Consider the following 17452-nt stretch of genomic DNA (forward strand, 5'->3'; position numbering starts at 1 on the left):
AGATTGTCAGACTCCTACATCTTAATGACAACAGTTTAAACCAAGAAAAATAACTTTGTACATTTTCAATAATGTTCTCTCTGCAAATGTACATAAGAAATTCCAATATTTACATCGTTGTATTGGAGATGCCTGGTGGAATGTGCTTGGGAGACTCAAGCCTTTGAGGAAAGAGTGATTCAGCAAGACAACTTGACAGACATTCATCTTTCTTTAAAACAGATTTCTTCCCGGAACAGATCATCTATGAAGCAGCAAGGAGTAGACATATGCAATGGATCAAAAGAGTAACAGGTAAAACCGACAAACCATCCAAATGGACATGATAGTGAAAACAAACCTTAAATAGGCACAAATGGCAGATTAAATAGGATTTAGAATGTCTAATTCTACATGACAAGGATATCAGGCAAACCATTCTCCATGCATTATCATTATCACAGTAAGAAACCCTGGGAGCATGGTGGGGTAAACACAACCTCAACAGTAATTCAGCAGGATAGTCTACAGATGTATAAAAAGAATGAGACAAAGATTTTAAAAATGAGCCTTCCCCAAAGGGTCCATTGCATGTCTCCCGGAGCATGAAAGTAAACAAATAGGTTGTCCTTCATTCATAGAATTTATACTATTTGTTAAAAACAAGACATGGCTGTGACACAGGGTCTGCTGTGCAATAGTTCGAGGTACGTTTGAAAGCAGACAAATAAAGTTCTGTAAAGCTGCACAGAGGACAATACTCTAAATCATAAAGCCAACACCCAGTTGAGATTACCTTGCTTAGCCAATCAATAGAAGCATTTTTAAAAAGCAAGGTTTCTGCAGTGTCTGAGTGAGATGCCACATCTTGCCAATCTGTTGAATGTTACAGATTGCCCCATGTGTCTGAAGGTGGAAACTGTGCTACAATTCCTCTTTCATCATGGTCTTCCTCTCCTAGCATGAAGGTTAGCTTGTATTGCAACTGCACCTTCTCCTGGAAAATAAGAGAATTGAGGGTTGCAGAAATCTATTTGGCTTCATAGTTTATAATTACAAGAAAATGTTAATGTAGGGGATGCCACAGAGGTATATAACAGGCCTTCAATGAGTGCCTACACAGTCTAGTACCTTGTGAGGGTTGGCCAGCAGCAGGACCTGTGTGATGGCAGCAGGTGGGAGGATTGGGTTGAAGGCTGGAAGCTCTGTTCCTGATGGGGGCTGTAGCTTCACTCTCATTGTCTACAACAGAGGTCATGATGTCAACCCTACACTGACAATGGAACTGAAGGTGAAAAAGGCAGATTAAGAGAGAAGTGGTCTTACGTCAGGGACAGAGGGCTGAAAGAGGATGTTGCTGACTGGAACCGGGGCGGAGGAGAGCATGGAGATGATCACCACCAGCACATCAGCAAGAGAGGGCGGAGTGTCACGTGCAAAGTGGAAGAGCACCCGCAAACTGTGGCTATCAAACACCGTCACAGGCAACAGGCTGCCTAGATACAAAGAGTTTAAAACACTGTTCAAATGTGATGCACTATTAGCATAGCAAGTAGATACTAAAAATATTAGAGATACTTACTGGGCTTAATGGACTCAAGTGGCACAAAAACATCTGTCAGGGTCATTTCTATAGGGGGAATGACTGTGTGAACCGGAGAGGTGTCCAACAACCTATCACCTTGGAGAGCCACCGGGTGCTCAGGGGAGAAGGCCGGGATAGGACTTGGATTAGTTCCAGATTTGTTTAGGAGATCTCGTAGAGTAGGTTTGAACAGAGGCTTGTCCCTGAAAATAGATAAAGGTACTACATAAAAGGTTGAATAATGTTGCTGAGTGTCTGTCATGTTGTTCTAACAAGTTGGCATGGTCAGCACCTCATGATCCTTCATATATGGTTTCGCTTCTTCATATATTGTTTTGCTTCTACAGCACTTGGAGTGACTTCAAATCATAATGAACACAGTGGTCCATCAATACTGTACTAAGCAGCAACATAACTGGCAGACTAACACGGATACTTGACACAAACATCTCCTGCGGTGTAAAACCCTCCCATAGTGAAGGGTTAGTTACCATTTGACCTGCAGGCCCTCTAGAGGTAGGGACTGCTGTAGCAGCTTCTTCCCCAGCAGATCCAACTCATCTAAGGCTGAGCTTCCAGACGTGGCTCCAGTAGAAAGAGGCTGGGTGTAGGGGAGCCGATCTGGACTCAGTAGTACACTAGGCGCTGCGGGGATATCAGTAATATCCACACTGTCGGAAGACTGTTGCAAAGAAAGTGACACCATGTGTAAGACACAGACGGTACACTTGTTGAGGTATAATCATGAACCTGCCTAAGTAATGGTAATCTATCAAGCTAAAAGGGACTCAATGGATTTGGTGTTAACGGACTATTATGCATCATGTCTCACTGTGTGAAGTCCTCAGTTCTCACCTGGAAAGAGTCCCAGGCGGTAGAGTCCTCAGGCTGGGAGGCCGGGTTGGAGGTGTGGGTCCCCTCACTCAAACCTGGGAAAATTAGGCAGTCAACCACAATTAACACACACAACATGGAAGTAGCAGAGGTCCTGGAAGACTTGATGTAACATGCTGTCTGCCCTTACCCAGTGACATTAGCTCATCGTCAAGAAGACTGATGCCCATCACCTGAGAGGGAGCATTTAGGCTGTCTGTTGGAGTGGGGAATTCTGGGTAGGAAGGAGGTGACGTGTCCAATCCCGATAGATCAAGTAGCGCCACACTACTTCCTGGAAAAGATAAGTGTACAGAGGAAATCTTTTAACCCATGCATGTAATCATATACTCTAGTCCCCTCCTACCAAGGTTGTGTCAAGTGACGCTATCGTCCCTATGGATGCATGTGTCATTGACCCATTGTTGCTCACCTGTGAGCCTTCGCGTATTAGCTGAGTTGTTCCCGTTCACCACCTCTCCCTTCACCTGCAGCCTGTACAGGTTGATGACCTGAGTCAGGCTGTCGTTGGCCTGGAGGATCTCCGCTGCCAAACACACACACACTTGTAATATACTGTATATCGTCACCCACATATTCCTCTCTGTGTACCATACACTTAAACACATTGTGGAGTGTCTGAAACCTCACCCAGAGCCTCATCATTGTCCTCTGTATCACTGGCCAGTCTGAACAATGTGGGTCTCATCTTCTCACAGCGCTGGTACAAGTCCTAAACACAAATACACACTATCAAATGTCTGTATCTGCATGTAGTGCTTTGTATACATCATATATAGGTGATGCTGTTATGGCACTGTGGGAGGGGTCTCTGGGCTCTGGCTTGTGTAAAGGTGCCACAGACCTGGATGAGCTCTGCATTGCTCTGTGGGTTGGTGGTCCGGTCATAGTCCTCCAGCAGCTGAGTCAGTAGGCTGACACTCTCATTCACATCCTGGATGGCGTTCGCACGCTTGGACAACTTCTCCGCCCGCTTCTGGTCCTGAGACACACACACAGGTCAGGAAGAAGAAACCAGGGAGGGAGGAGGGGGAAGAAAAGTATCCGTTGTCCCTAAACTAAAGGAGTCGTGAAAGCACTGAATGATTCTGACAAGGAGACCACCCCTCAGGGCAGAGCGCCCACTTTCTCACTCAGTCCCCTTACATGACTAGAAGAGTACTAAAGCACTTGGGCATTCACTTTCTCTCCCATACTAACACACACACAGACCAGATAATACAGTTCACACTGTGCGATGTGATGTACATCTCCGTATTACTGTAATGAAACAGCCTATAGATCTACATTATTCATACATTTAGGCGAGCTTGAGAAAAGAGACTGTACCTCCTGCACCATTTCCTGGATCAGTTTGTTGGCTGCTTTTAGGTCCTCAGGGTGAGTGCTGTTCAACAGGCGAGTCAGTGTCTACCAAGACACCAGGGAGGAGGAAGAATTTAAAGTTAGGGGGAGGGGTAGTAAATGGAGTGGAGAATGCATGGTGAATCACATTTGTAATGCAACATTTGGGAAGAAAACAAGTTATATATTTCTTTTGTTTAACAAAACCTTACCTTTGACTTCTCCTCATCCTCAAATATGGCATTTTTTGGTCTGGGAGGTGGAAGCAGGAGGAGTTTGTCAGCTGGAAGAACTGGGTCCTGTTTGACAATGCCTGGTTAAAAAAAACAACACAAACCAAGGTAAACACAACATTAACAACAACTGTTCGTCCATCACCATCATAGCTACACTGCAGTCACTAAGTATAGAGCAGCTCACCCTGTTTTTTAAGCATCTGGTAGGCATCAGCGATCTTTGCCTCGTCAGGCAGCCCCAGTGTCCAACTATAGATGAGCTCCAACACCTTCTTCTTCACTGGCTCTGGAGCCCGGGTGCCGAGGTACTGAGGGAGAGAGCAGAGCATGCGGAGTGAGAGCTTATCCAATTTTAACAGACTTGCTCAGTGAAAGGCACAGACAGAGACAATCATTACCTTTGGAGAGACCACTTTGATGAGCTCATTGAGGAAGCGAAACTTGCCCACCTCACTGTGGAACCTTTCCCCACAGCTCTTCATGCAAGTCTCCAGCACCTGGATGTACACACATCACAAGTGAGTCACACAATTAGTTTCTTCAATATGAATGTAGGCACACACACACACACACACACTACACAGAAGGCTGTCAATTGGATTGGCTCGGATTCCTGTTACAACACACTGCCATCACTCAACTCACCACGAGTGTCTGCATGGCCTCCCACTCCTGAGGTGATTGGATCTTGTGAGCCAGTAGTCTGGTGGCCAGCTGGGGTCTGAAATGGAAAATAAAGAGTTTGATGTGGCTGAAGTTGGCAGCAGATCTATCTACCATTGACTATTGTATGACATGCAATTGTACCTCTCCCTCTACTCTAGACAACACATATTTTTGGGGGGATTGACAGAGATGTCAGCACAGGGTCAGTGTCAGAAATCTTTAAAGGTGGAATATGAAGAAATCGCTCTGCCATTTCCTGGTTGCAAAAATTCTAAGTTTACCTAACTTCAGTTTAAGTGGCAAAACAATCGATGTATAGTGTAGAGAATCATTATACCATCTAAACATCTATGAAATATATTTTCAAGAACTACAAATATTGTATATTGTATGAAGCTGGTGTACAAAACCAAAAGTACGAAATTTAGGAATGGGACACATAGAAATAGCACACACAGAACAAATCTACCACTTCTTAGACTTGCTTTCAATGAGAATGACAGATCTATAACTCACATTCCTATGTGCATTTGGATAGCCCAAAAAGTTCCATATTGCAGCTTTAAGTGACAAACATGTACTCAGTACAGCTACTCCTGAGAGGTGAAAACATAGTGCTAAGACGTGTACATGTTATGAGACACTGACATACCCCTCCAAATCATTGTTGAGCTGGTCACAGAAGGCCTGGATGCTGTCCCAATCTGTATCTCTGTTCAGTGGGTTTGTGGCCTTGTCTAATGGGAGAATTAAGGAAATTGGGGGAAGGGGAAATTAAGGTTAATCAGAATATTTTTCGATAGTGACACATATCCATGTTTATTTCAGGGAACTATCAAACGTGGAGATGAACATCAATCAACTCTGTTGCAGAACTGTTTTAAAAACAGATAATAGCAAGTACTTTAGCTTTCCAGTAGTACTTTGGACACGACTTTGCAAAAGACTCCAACTCCAGTTCTCCCACTGACCGAGTGAGCTAGGCTTCCTGCATTTGACAGCACACTGTCACATAGCTAAGCGTATAGTCACTGGCAGGATATGAATTCACGATAGGTGGCTTGCTGGTTCCCGTATCTAGCAAGAGTTATATTGCATTATCTCTAGTCTAGATGGTCCTGGGAATCTATCTGGCTAGCTAGTTAGCTTTACAGCTGGCTAGCTTGCTGTTTATGAGAGGTCTAACGTTACAGTCCCTCTCAGTTTGCACCTTGATTTTGCTTAAACTGTCATCTCGGTCAACTGTAACACAGTTATTTTTCCAAGGATGCATGCTCCAATAGCTCTCTATACAACCTAAATAACTTTTTAAAAGACTTACTGATACGTGCCTCCAAACTGTCCGTGTCAGGCGACGCCGCCATCACTACCGGAATTCTCTTTACCATGAACGTGTCTCGCGAGGGACAACTTTGAGAGCTCCCCTTCTCACCTCGCCGACAGTGATGGGTGGATGATGGACACGATGGCAGCTGGCACTGTAGCATAGAATATAAAACACAGAAAAAAGGTTATCATACTTTCTAATGAACCTTCTCGATCATACTGTAGTTGTTTATTGCAAACCTGTGCAGACAGTGCAAGCAGTTTCAGATTTCTACCGGTTTTCTCTACCCTCTAGCGGCACAACGGTGTACTGCTGTACATGTGTGTAGTCAGTACAGTTACCGTGTGGTACAGTAACGGGTTTGTTTTGGTGTTTATTCTGTGTGATCAACTCTTCGGGGTAGTACATTATCTCGGAAAGCCAAGATCGCTAAACAACGTAACACATTTATGAAAATGTAACCCAAAAGTGATTCGAACGAAAAAAATACCTGAGTGAAGAGATTTATCGTTGTGTCAACATTTTCCAGCAAATCAACCCGCGAAAGTGAACGTTGCTCGCTATTTTCTACTTCAAGGATCTACTTCGCTGAGATTAGAGACTTTTGGGGAACAACACATTGGAAGCAAGTTACAGTGACGTCACATAGGTTTTCTCAGTAAAAATCAATGTTGGACTTGGTCGACAAAATATAGCCAACAAGCTAACGTAGCTAGTGAGTGTGCTAAACAGGGTTGAATATCCAGGATCTGACAGGTTGAAGTTGAAGTGGTTGTTGACTTTCTCAATTTAACATGGGAGAATGAAATTCTATCATGGGGTCATTGAAAGCTTTACAAGAATGGTGTCGCATAAAATGCGAAAATTACCCCAATGTGGAGATAAGGAACATGTCTTCTTCATTCAGAGATGGATTGGCGTTTTGTGCCATTATCCACAAACACCGACCTGATTTGATGTAAGTATATAAAATAAATTAGAATAAGAATGTGAACTCCCCTGTGAGCGTCCCCATCCTCTTTACTACTGTGGGCCAACACTGGCACCCAGTCTCCCACAGCCCCAGTCAGTGTGTTGTATGTGAGTACATTGTTGACAGTAGGCCTATAGGACTCAGTTCCTGCCTGTCCTTAGGCTGATCCAGAGCGGCTGGCAAACTAATCTGTGGCTGTAGCAGGGACCTGAATCCTGTCACAGTGGATTTGTCTGCCCTGATACACGGAACCACAGCATGGCCTAAGCTCCAAGTTAACTCTCCTTAATCTTCCTCTATCCTTTCCTCTCCCCCCTCCATTCTTTAATGGAAACGTCTCTAATGTTAAACATGTAAAGTGTGGTGTGCCGCAGGGCAGCTCTCTTGGCCCTCTACTTTTTTCTATTTTTACTAATGACCTGTCACTGGCATTAAACAAAGTCTGTGTGTCTATGTATGGGGATGATTGAACCCTTCATGCGTCAGCAACTGCAGATAGTGAAATCGCTGGAACGCTGAACAGAGATTTGCAGTCAGTTTTAGAATGGTTGACCAGTAATAAACTAGTCCTGAACATCTCTAAAACTAAGAGCATTGTATCTGGTACCAATCACTCCATAAATTCTAGACCTCAGCTGAATCTGATAATGAATAATGTGGTTGTTGAGCATGTTGAGGGGACTCAATTACTTGGTGTTACCTTGGATTGTAAATGGTCATGGTCAAAACATATTGATTCCCATCATTTGTATCACATAGTACTATTCTGCTTTTGCTCCAGAGACTTCAACTCCCTCTCCAAAGATAACGTTTATGAAAACAACCATCTGGTGAGTTTTACATAATTATGTTTTACCTGCAAGCATGCCTAACTGTCTCAATGCATGTGTATGTTCATACATTGCACTACATCTGTTTATATTGTCCTATCTGTCTGGCATTTCATTATTGATCCCCTCTCCTACCAGGCATTTGAGGTTGCACAGTCAAAGCTGGGAATCCCTGCATTGCTGGATGCTAAGGACATGGTGTCCACAGAGGTGCCAGACCGGCTAAGTGTCATCACTTACCTCTCCCATTACCACCACTGCTTCAACAAGAAGTCTCATGGTGTGTGGCTAAATTGTGTCATAGTCAAATTGGGAAAACAGCACATGGTTGGTTCCACCTGTGTTTGTCAAATGTGTGTGTATTCAAAGTGTTCATTTTTACTAAGCAGCCGTTCCAGCCAGTTTGAAGACGCCATATGTCGCAGAGTGCTCCAGTCACTCCCAGACACAACCTGACTCTCTTGGAGGTCTGCAGCCTGCCAAGGTAATGTAATAAAGTTGTTATGAAGCCATTTTTATTTGAATTTTTTATTACTTCATCTCAACTCTGTCCACAAAGTTATTTATCTCAATCTCCTCTTTCTTCACAAATTCTCACATTTCTTCCTCTTTACTGTTGCCATTGGCTGACCTCCCCTGCTCAACAGTCAAGGACAGAGGAGCCATCCAACAGTGGCAGGCCATGCAGCGTTTGTGCCTCCTGCATGAAGCACGTCCACCTGGTGCAGAGACATCTCACTGAGGGGAAACTCTACCACCGCAGCTGCTTCAGGTAACACTACTGCTCAGAAGGCAACGCTAGTTTATCCTTATGTGCAGACAGTGAAATATAATCTGTGATTTGTGTCCCTCTCATGTCATCCTGTGTTTCTCTTTCAGATGCAGTGTGTGCAGCAGCACTCTCTTACCAGGGTCTTACAAAGAGGGGAGTGCAGTTGGCTCCTTGGTCTGCACCCACCACTTGACAGCCAGTCAAAATGCCCACCCCGACTACAGTAAACAAACTGGATCAATAGAGAATCTGCCCAAATTTGATGAGCAGGAGGTGACACTATCTCAGGGTGGATTAACAGACAACCCCGATCTCTCTGATTTTATTGGAAAAACAGACTCAGATGAGACAGTTCTTTTTGGAAGAGGAGGGACAGAGACGGAGGGAGGTGAGAGAAAGACAAGGCACGACACACTCAAGAAGCCAATGCCACCCCGTCCTCCAAAGCCCACTGTAGAAGAGGGAAAGCTTGAAGAAGCAGGGACACGGCCCATTCAAACAACCAAAACACTCATTGTAACACCAGACAGCGATTCGGCTTTTGCAAGCCCTGGACGGCCAGTTCCTGCACCCAGGCGGGTGTTAGACTCCACCCCTCCTCGTCCTGCACCTAGAACCCGTCCACCTAAAACCATGGACAGCCCCCTTGTTTCTAGTGAGTAAGACTAACTACCGACTCCAGCTTCTCGATTCTGACTTCACTTTACGACTGTATGAAGAGTATGTCATTGTTATCAGAATATTTCAGTACACTCAATTCTGTGTAGACATCCCATCTTCTCCTCATTTCAAACATATCCACTAAATGTTTCACTATCCATCTCCCTCTCTCTGCAGGTTACCCAGTTGATAATAAAACCTTACCCAATCCTTCTCGCAGGTAAGTCTGTTCATCAGACATAACACATGATGTAACTTTGAGTAGAATTGTCCAATTAATGCCTATTTATTTATTTAACTTTTGACATCAGGTTTGGCCAACCCAGTGGGCCCCGTAAACCCAAAGACCCACCGTGGCTGGAGCTTGTCCAGCCAGGGCCCTGGCCAAAGCTTCCCCCTGCCCCGCCCCCTAGTATGCCCAAGCCCCCACGCTCAGGCTCTATACCCTCCCTCGGAGGGAGTTGGTACAGAGCGAGAGAACCCCCTCCCAACCCCTTTGGGGAGTTTGAGGATGAGGAGGCTGATGATGATTACACTGGGGAAGAGAACACAATGAGTGGTGCTGAAGGCCAAGCACAGCCCTCAATGGTAACCAGCCAGACATGGTGTGGTACCAGTCAGTTAGCTGAAGCAGCCAGCTCATATTGCCATGCTCATTTAGAGGACACATCCAGAGAAGTTGACAAGTCTAGTATTGCTGGAGCGGATGACCCAGTAAATTTACCTGAAATTGCTAATGCACCAGAGAAAGAAAGTTTAGCTGAAGCAGGATGCTCACTTCCTGTATCTAATTTAGCTGAAAAACCTTGTTCAATTGGTATATCTGAGTCAGCTGGTGTTGGTGGGATAGCTAACATGGCTGAAACAGCTGGCGCACTTGATGTATGTAATTTAGCAGATGTTGGAGTTGGAGAATCAACCAACTTGTCCAAAGCAGCTAGTTCACTTGGTTTGTCTAATTTGACTGAAGCTAAAACAACAAGTTCATCTTACTTGGCTGAGGCTGCTAGTTCCCTTGATGTATCTAATCTAGCTGAAGTAGCCAGCTCACACGGTGTATCTGGCCTAGCCGGAGCTAGTGGGTTCGGAGGTTTAGTTGGAGCAATTAGTGCACCTAACATATCTAATTTAACTGAAGAAGCTAGTTCATATGGTGTTTCTGAAGCTTCTGCCGGTTCACTTAGTGTGTCTAATTTAGCTGGAGCTGATAATATATGCAGTGTAACTGGAGCACCAAAGGCTCTTGGCAAATCAGATATAGCCCAGAGCCTCTCTTTGCCCAAAAGTGTGTCTGTGCCCGCAATCTCCACTAGTTTAACCTGTACTCAAAGTCACCCCCCACCAACCTTGTCAACCAATGGAGCAGCAGCCAGTCCCTCCCTGCTCAGACCCCCATCGCTCCCTAGTGTGTCTGAAGTGAGGGACTCTGGCCAGGTGCCCACCCCCTCTCACAGTAAGGTACGGTATAATGCTGCTCTTTAGTCTCCACTGATATCTATGTCACAGCTCAAGCTGCCCAAAATACAGAACATATGGGCTTGTATTACACAACACATAAATATTATGCAAAGATATCAGGTTAAGTGAGTTTCAGACTGAAACTATTTTCCAACATGTTTTTCTAAGATTCCTGCATAACAACACCGTCCCTATACTGTAGGTTATAGCCTACTCCAGATAGCTGCTTGGACTGTGTGTGCTTGAATATTACAATTATGGATTTCACAGAAATGTCTTCAATCTCCAATTTAGCAGGTGTGCAAGGAGAACCCTTTCAATCGTAAAGTCTCCCCCTCTGAGTTCCCCAAATCCAAGCCTGCCCCTGGACATGGCTTCCCCCTCATCAAGAGGAAGGTGAGAGGATATCTCAGTATAATGGAATTAACCCATTATCCAGTGTTTTCTCCAAATCAGAACAGTCCCCTAGTACACATGCATGTCTCCTCAGGTGCAGACAGACAACTATGCCCCAGTGGAGGAGCTGCAGGGGGAGCTGGAGAAACGAATGGAGAGACTGGAGCTGAGAGGGGTGGAGATGGAGAGAAGCTTGAGAGACTGCCAGAATGGTGAGTGTCTGTAGTTGTACGTGTCTGTGGTGTGCTTATTATTAACATCCAAGTAATTCTTCCAGTTATCATATAAATTGTTGTTGTGAGAGATGAATTGTTATTGATCAGACTAGTGTCGTCCACCTGTTTGTTTCAGACCAGGAAGAGGAGGACATGTTGGTGGACTGGTTCACTCTAATACATGAGAAACACATGCTTGTGCGCAGAGACGCAGAGCTGGTATACATGTAAGTGCACTGACCTGAAATGATATCAAAGCAAGACAGCGCCTTCATAACATTATTATCTCTGCTTATTTTATCATTCCCAACATATGGACCTGATTTATTTGTATGTGCACTCCAAGGGCCAAGCAACAGAATTTAGAGGAGAGACAGGCAGACGTGGAATATGAACTGAGATGTCTCCTCAACAAACCAGGTGAGTGGCCAGTCTTCACACGACCCTCCCTCCAGTATCTACTACTCCTCAGCAATTATCAGTCTGCTATTACGTGTTGTTATTTGACTAATCTAATTGTTTGTCTCTCATCTCCTCCTCAATCATCATCCACCCAGAGTGTAAGTGGAGTAAGGATGACCGTTATAGGGACCAGCAGTTGATGGAGGAGCTTGTCACCATCATTGAACAAAGGAACCATATCATCAACAGCTTGGATCAGGACAGGCAAAGGTGCATGAAAAACTCATAGATGAATAGCAAGGGCCATTGATTCAGACAAATTTCATAAAGCAGATATGATGCTCTTGCTCATACCTACCAATGGTTTGTCTTTTTCAGGGAAGAAGAAGAAGATGCTCTGTTTTCCATGATCAAGAAGAAAGGTGAGGGGAAAGTATTTTCCTAGAGTGTTTATTTTATTGTAGTCTTTCCTGTTTTCTCGTGTCTGTTCACACTCTCTTTCATTCCTATTCCCTCAATACTACACCTCAGACTCCTTAATTTCTCAGAATTTGATCATGGTATCACTATTTCTCCCTCCTCAGATTTAAGAAAAGAGTCTGGGAAAGACCTGAAGACGTTAAGAGCAAAGTTCAAGCCCATGAAGATGCTGAAGATGCTGAGTCATAAAGATTCTAAGAGCAAAGGCTCTCTAAAGAAGAACTGAGTTGGACTCGGGCTCACCCTGTAAGGAAGGAACAAATAGGTCTATATTTGTTAACAAATACACATTGAGCCACAATGTATTGTCTCATAATTGTACAAAGAAATGAATGAAGATTACGGGTAAGAGATAGAGACTCTTGGACTGTGGATGAGAGTGGATAAGAATTAAGAGAAGCCTCTGATGCAGAGTATATGGATTTTCTTCCCAAGTGAAAAACACTATCCCCATTACACCTCCCCATTACACTGCACTTTTTGTACATGGTGTGATTGCTCCTGTATTCCGTAAAGCCTTAGTCAGCCTAAAATGAATTGCTGCAAAGAATCATTCACTAATGGGATGAAAAATAACTCCTTTAAACATTTATTTTTGCAGTTCAACATTGTGAAATTATATTTAATAAAACATTGTACTTTGTATGAACAGAATGCATTTGTATGATCATAATCTTTTGATAATGTTTCGATTTTAAATGTCATTAATGTTTAAAAAAAAAAATTATGTACCTCATACACATGCCTAAATGTATATATTTTTTAAATTGTACAGGCTATTTGCTACTCCAGATTGTGGCGATGCTTTCCATTGCCTGTACATTCTGATTTATTGGGCAAGGTCTTTGTGAGATTGAGATTCACACTGTATTCAGATCTTTGTTATTTATGTCTCACCAATGTGGGAATTAACCACTTCTTGATGATATGTATTTTATCATGCTCAAAACTACATTATACGATCTAAAAATACATGTTTAGTTAGTATAATACATTTGGAAAAAGAAATCTAACTATATTTTTTAATCTATATATATATTTTTTTAAGCATCTCGTTCATGTGTTGAGTCGCTTTGCGGAACCATATATTATGGTGCAGTTGTTAGTCTATCAATCAAATCGACGCACCACGCAACCGGAAGTCGGTTAAACGGATTATATCTAGCTGTTAACAACAGCGTTTTGAAGTTCGCTATCTTTGTTTTTGAAAACACTCGTTTTTTACCAAACTAAAGTAAGGGAACATGTCCGACAACGAAGGAGAGTAAGTATATAGGATATTGTTAACAAAAAAAAAAATGAAGTACAACAATGTGTGTCGCATGTCTTTTTAGACTCGAGGTAGGGACCTTCCATGTTCCCCCAGTGATTTTTAGCTCAACGTTGTGACCTTTCATGTTCTCACTGGGAGAAATTGAAATTCCTGTGTGAACATGAAATCACTTGGAGAACATGAAAGGTTCCCACGTTGAGAGACTATAAAGACATACGACACACAGATTGGTTAAGAACTACAAAACTGGCTAAGTTAGCTCACGTTGCCTCCACACTCCACTGTTCACATTTTAGTGTATTATTCTTTACACTTTACTCCTCTTGTTACCTCTGCAGTTTTGATGATGGAGACTTTGATGACGCTGAAGAGGATGAGGGATTGGATGACCTGGAAAACGTTGAAGATGTGAGTTTTTCCACCTATTTGTTCTTACTTGTTAGCAAGGTATTAACTCTTAACGTTATCTATAGTAAGCCTCATTGTATCTGGACAGATTTATAGTGTTTTAGTAATCTCTTGTGATCTGAAATATTTGTCTGCTTTTTATTTCACTACAATCACTCCATTACTGTCTATCACCTATTCAATGTTCAACAATTTCATCACCAATTCAAACTCAATTTATAGAAATTCTCCCACCTGCTTCCTCTTTGCTCTCTCTGTCTGTTTCTTGTTGTCCTGACCTGTTACTAGGAGGACCAAGAGAATGTGAAGATCCTGCCTGCAGGGGAGGGGTCACAGGCCAACCAGAAGAGGATCACAACCCAATACATGACCAAATATGAAAGGGCCAGGGTGCTGGGGACACGCGCCCTCCAGATAGCGTGAGTACACCTCAGCAGTGTTGCAATACGCTAGGGAAGTGATACCGCATCTTTTCAGAAATGTCTTTCTGCCCTTGAGTCCCTGTGAATATGGTCTATTAAAAAGAGCCCATGTCAAGCCTCTTAGCTGAGAGCTAGTAACCATCTATGGGTTTCTCAAATGAGATTTTCGGAAGTTAATTATAATACAATACAGAGATGCGCCTTATCGCCTACATGGCTGTAATGCATATGTATGAGTCCACCCATGTCTTGCCTTTACTCAAGACAATAATTTGTCTAAAGGTGAATATCAACATAGAAAAAGAGAAACTAGGACTCAACTAGCTAAAAAGACAACCATAATACACATGACAACTGACTGCATTCTAAACGATCAAATATGAAGATGAAGCTAGCTGTTTTGGTAAAGAATTACAACAAAACATTCCAAAGCTAACGTGAATCACATTACACCGTAATGTTTGAAGGCGCTCAGTGCCTACAGCATGTCTGACAAGATGTACAACAAAGGGAAGAAATGACAGCAGTGGACACAGAGCATAAATTTCCTCCCAGGGGAATGCCGTGTTCCCAGCATATTACAGCAGATGTTTATTTTGCCACTACTACAGGTACCACTCACCTTGTGCTCTTGCCAAATTCTCTACCTCAGGTGTCAACTGTTGGTTTAGTTGGTGACAGGTAATCTGCTGAGTATGTGGAGGAATGTATAGTCGGATATCTGTCATGTTGTCTCTGTCACTATTCATAACTTTCTCTGTAATATAGCATGTGTGCCCCAGTCATGGTGGAGCTGGAGGGAGAGACAGACCCTCTGCAAATTGCCATGAAAGAGCTAAAGTAAGCTATGCTTAATCTGTCTTTTTCTAGTTCATGGTGGAAGTGTGATACTTGGAGAGTGCATGTTACTCTTCAGTATATGATTGAGTGTTTTTTTTCTTCTGTTACAGGTGCAGGAAGATCCCCATCATCATCCGGCGGTACCTTCCTGATGGCAGTTATGAAGATTGGGGCTGTGACGAGCTCATCATCACAGACTGAGCCAGATCAAACAGGACTGGCAGGGCCAGACCACCTCGCAACCCACTAGGCTGGTGTGAGTGCAAACTTTTGTTCCAGCAAAGCATTAACACACCGTATTCAACTAATCAGGGTCTATTTAAGACTATGAATAATTGATTAGTCAAATCTTGTGTGGTACTGCGTGGCTGGAACAAAAGCCTGCATACATACTGGTCCTTTGCTATAACCTCACCTGCACTGGGCCAACCAGCTCTACGGGCAACCTGCAGAGTGAAGTCCTCAATTAATAATGTAATTGTGTTTATGAATAGTTTTATGACGGGGAAGAGCAGTTGCTGTGGAAGAGCTCTTTGTTTTATTGTTGTGATTAAATTGTTTTGTAAGAAAGTACTTTTGTATAATTTTTCTTACCAACACAATTGGCTTTTTGCATGCATGTGACTTTTTTATAAGGTTTAGAGCCAAAAAATATTAGCTTTTTTTTTCATGCAGAGTTAATTGCAAAACATCTGTAATTAAATATCGGTTACAAATGGTGCAACTCACAAATTAATATGAGTGAATAACTTGCTGAAACAGTTTCACCTATGCTCTGAGCAAAATGTCTTTAAATAATCCTCCCAAGAAATAAGATTTCTAAGAGCTCTGTGTCATATTTCTTAGATTTCAACATTCGTTTTTCTTGGAGGCTGGCTGAAGTACTGAGTCACACTGACATGACCCAAGCATAATTATAGACTGAAGGAATGTGTGTTGCGCTGGATTTTTACTGTATCAGTTGTGTGTCCTTTACTCTACCTTACAAAGCTCTTGCACCTAGTTCCTCTGAATTGTACAGATAAAACACCTATCCAACCCAACACACCAAATCGCATGGATATGTTTTCACAACAGAGTCCGTGTTTTGATTTCTCCAGTTTGAGTTCCACAGTCAAACAGCTCTTTTTTAAAATATTATTGTGAAAGTTGTACCCATACCTCCCAATGATGGACAGATACTGAAACTGACATAAAACAAGTGAGAGGGTGAGAGCTATCTACATACACTCAAACAGACAAGCACAGTCAGTTCATTGTTTTACTGAAAATGGGTTGTTACTGAGGCAACGAGCACTAGCCGAGTTTGGGAGAGGGGGCTGAAGAGGCACCCTTGCCCAATTAGCAGATTTGGTGTAAGGGGCCATGACACCCCAGTCTAGTTTTACTCTAGTCCTTAGTGGGCTGACATTCTCCTACAGGCTGAAGGAGTAGAAAGAAAGAAAGCTGTTGGAAAGAGAATGAGGGATATGCCCAGGTCAAGCAGGAAGAAAATAGATCTTCTCTGCCTTAGTGAACCAGTGCCGTGCAGTTTCTGGCCTGTCACGCTTTTTATAGGAAACCATCCACATTTATTTCTTTGCTATATTTTGTGTGATTTAACAGGTCCGTAATGGGGAATGGCATTCGCGGTAACTTTTTGCTTGTTTTTTTGGATCGCAACGAATTTGGAAGACTCCCTGCCTGAGGATGGCATGACATTCCTTTCATATGGGACCCAAGATCTTCACATGACCATTTCCTCAACCACAGAAAAGGGGGCATCGCTAGGGTAGATCCACTCTGATGATGGCGTACGTGCATAATGTCTGTCCTCTGCCCTGGGCCTACACTTACCTAACACCCTCCTTCTGTGTTCTCTTGTCCCCCCATTCACCTCTGCTTGGAAACTTCTGTCCATTTTTATACCCATTGCATGAAATGACACCATTTGAATCTCCTGCAGCATCCCTCTTTACCTCCATCATGCAAGCATTTTGTCCACATCTCTATCTCTCTCTCTCCAGTTTTGGAATGTTTTAATCCCATTACAGTCCCAACCTGAGCAGGGAGGGGAGTTTGGGGATGGGTGGGGGTGCAGAGACTGTGCAGCCAGTATGAGAGTCCCTTTGTATCCCAGCAAGCTACAGGCCAGGCAGTTATGGGTATGGCTCCCTCATTGCCCAGTTTCCCTCCACCCCCTGCTTCCTCTCAATGGCTCTCTTTGTCTTACCAAAGTATCACACAGCCGATTAAATAGAGGGAATTAGAGTCAGGCTTAACCCGCAACACACAATCACGGACATAGGCATA

At 43.3% G+C, this 17452-nt stretch overlaps 3 protein-coding genes across 5 annotated transcripts; 2 read left to right on the forward strand and 1 right to left on the reverse strand.

The window, feature by feature from the left end:
- Positions 1–104: 104 nt before the first annotated feature.
- LOC109898599 (ADP-ribosylation factor-binding protein GGA1-like) lies at positions 105–6363 on the reverse strand. 2 transcript variants are annotated; one of them, XM_020493628.2, is made up of 18 exons: positions 6271–6363; positions 6026–6182; positions 5357–5441; positions 4684–4759; positions 4437–4535; positions 4223–4346; positions 4015–4115; positions 3788–3868; positions 3303–3440; positions 3089–3170; positions 2871–2984; positions 2589–2732; positions 2420–2493; positions 2056–2246; positions 1562–1767; positions 1306–1475; positions 1111–1221; positions 193–976 (listed from the first exon to the last, which is right to left on the reverse strand). In XM_020493628.2, exons 2-18 carry the CDS (start codon positions 6090–6092, stop codon positions 866–868), a joined length of 1974 nt encoding a protein of 657 aa, XP_020349217.1. In that variant the 5' UTR covers positions 6093–6182; positions 6271–6363; the 3' UTR covers positions 193–865. The 2 variants fall into 2 exon arrangements, with proteins under 2 accessions (XP_020349216.1, XP_020349217.1); XM_020493627.2 differs by having other exon boundaries at positions 105–976; positions 6026–6307.
- Positions 6327–12871, forward strand: LOC109887901 (MICAL-like protein 1). Of its 2 annotated transcripts, none has more exons than XM_031834293.1 (15): positions 6327–6989; positions 7786–7834; positions 7973–8114; positions 8224–8318; positions 8482–8606; positions 8714–9261; positions 9444–9486; positions 9578–10724; positions 11022–11120; positions 11215–11332; positions 11472–11562; positions 11682–11755; positions 11893–12007; positions 12116–12159; positions 12322–12871. In XM_031834293.1, exons 1-15 carry the CDS (start codon positions 6847–6849, stop codon positions 12441–12443), a joined length of 2955 nt encoding a protein of 984 aa, XP_031690153.1. In that variant the 5' UTR covers positions 6327–6846; the 3' UTR covers positions 12444–12871. The 2 variants fall into 2 exon arrangements, with proteins under 2 accessions (XP_031690153.1, XP_031690152.1); XM_031834292.1 differs by having other exon boundaries at positions 6383–6989; positions 11019–11120.
- A 450-nt stretch (positions 12872–13321) lies between these two features.
- LOC109898603 (DNA-directed RNA polymerases I, II, and III subunit RPABC2) lies at positions 13322–15733 on the forward strand. Its single transcript, XM_020493631.2, has 5 exons — positions 13322–13481; positions 13829–13898; positions 14187–14317; positions 15089–15160; positions 15271–15733. The coding sequence occupies exons 1-5, from the start codon at positions 13462–13464 to the stop codon at positions 15359–15361; spliced, it is 384 nt and encodes a 127-aa protein (XP_020349220.1). The 5' UTR covers positions 13322–13461; the 3' UTR covers positions 15362–15733.
- Positions 15734–17452: the final 1719 nt, after the last annotated feature.

This window comes from Oncorhynchus kisutch, linkage group LG10 (assembly GCF_002021735.2).
Source record: "Oncorhynchus kisutch isolate 150728-3 linkage group LG10, Okis_V2, whole genome shotgun sequence".
Classification (NCBI taxonomy): Eukaryota; Metazoa; Chordata; class Actinopteri; order Salmoniformes; family Salmonidae; genus Oncorhynchus; species Oncorhynchus kisutch.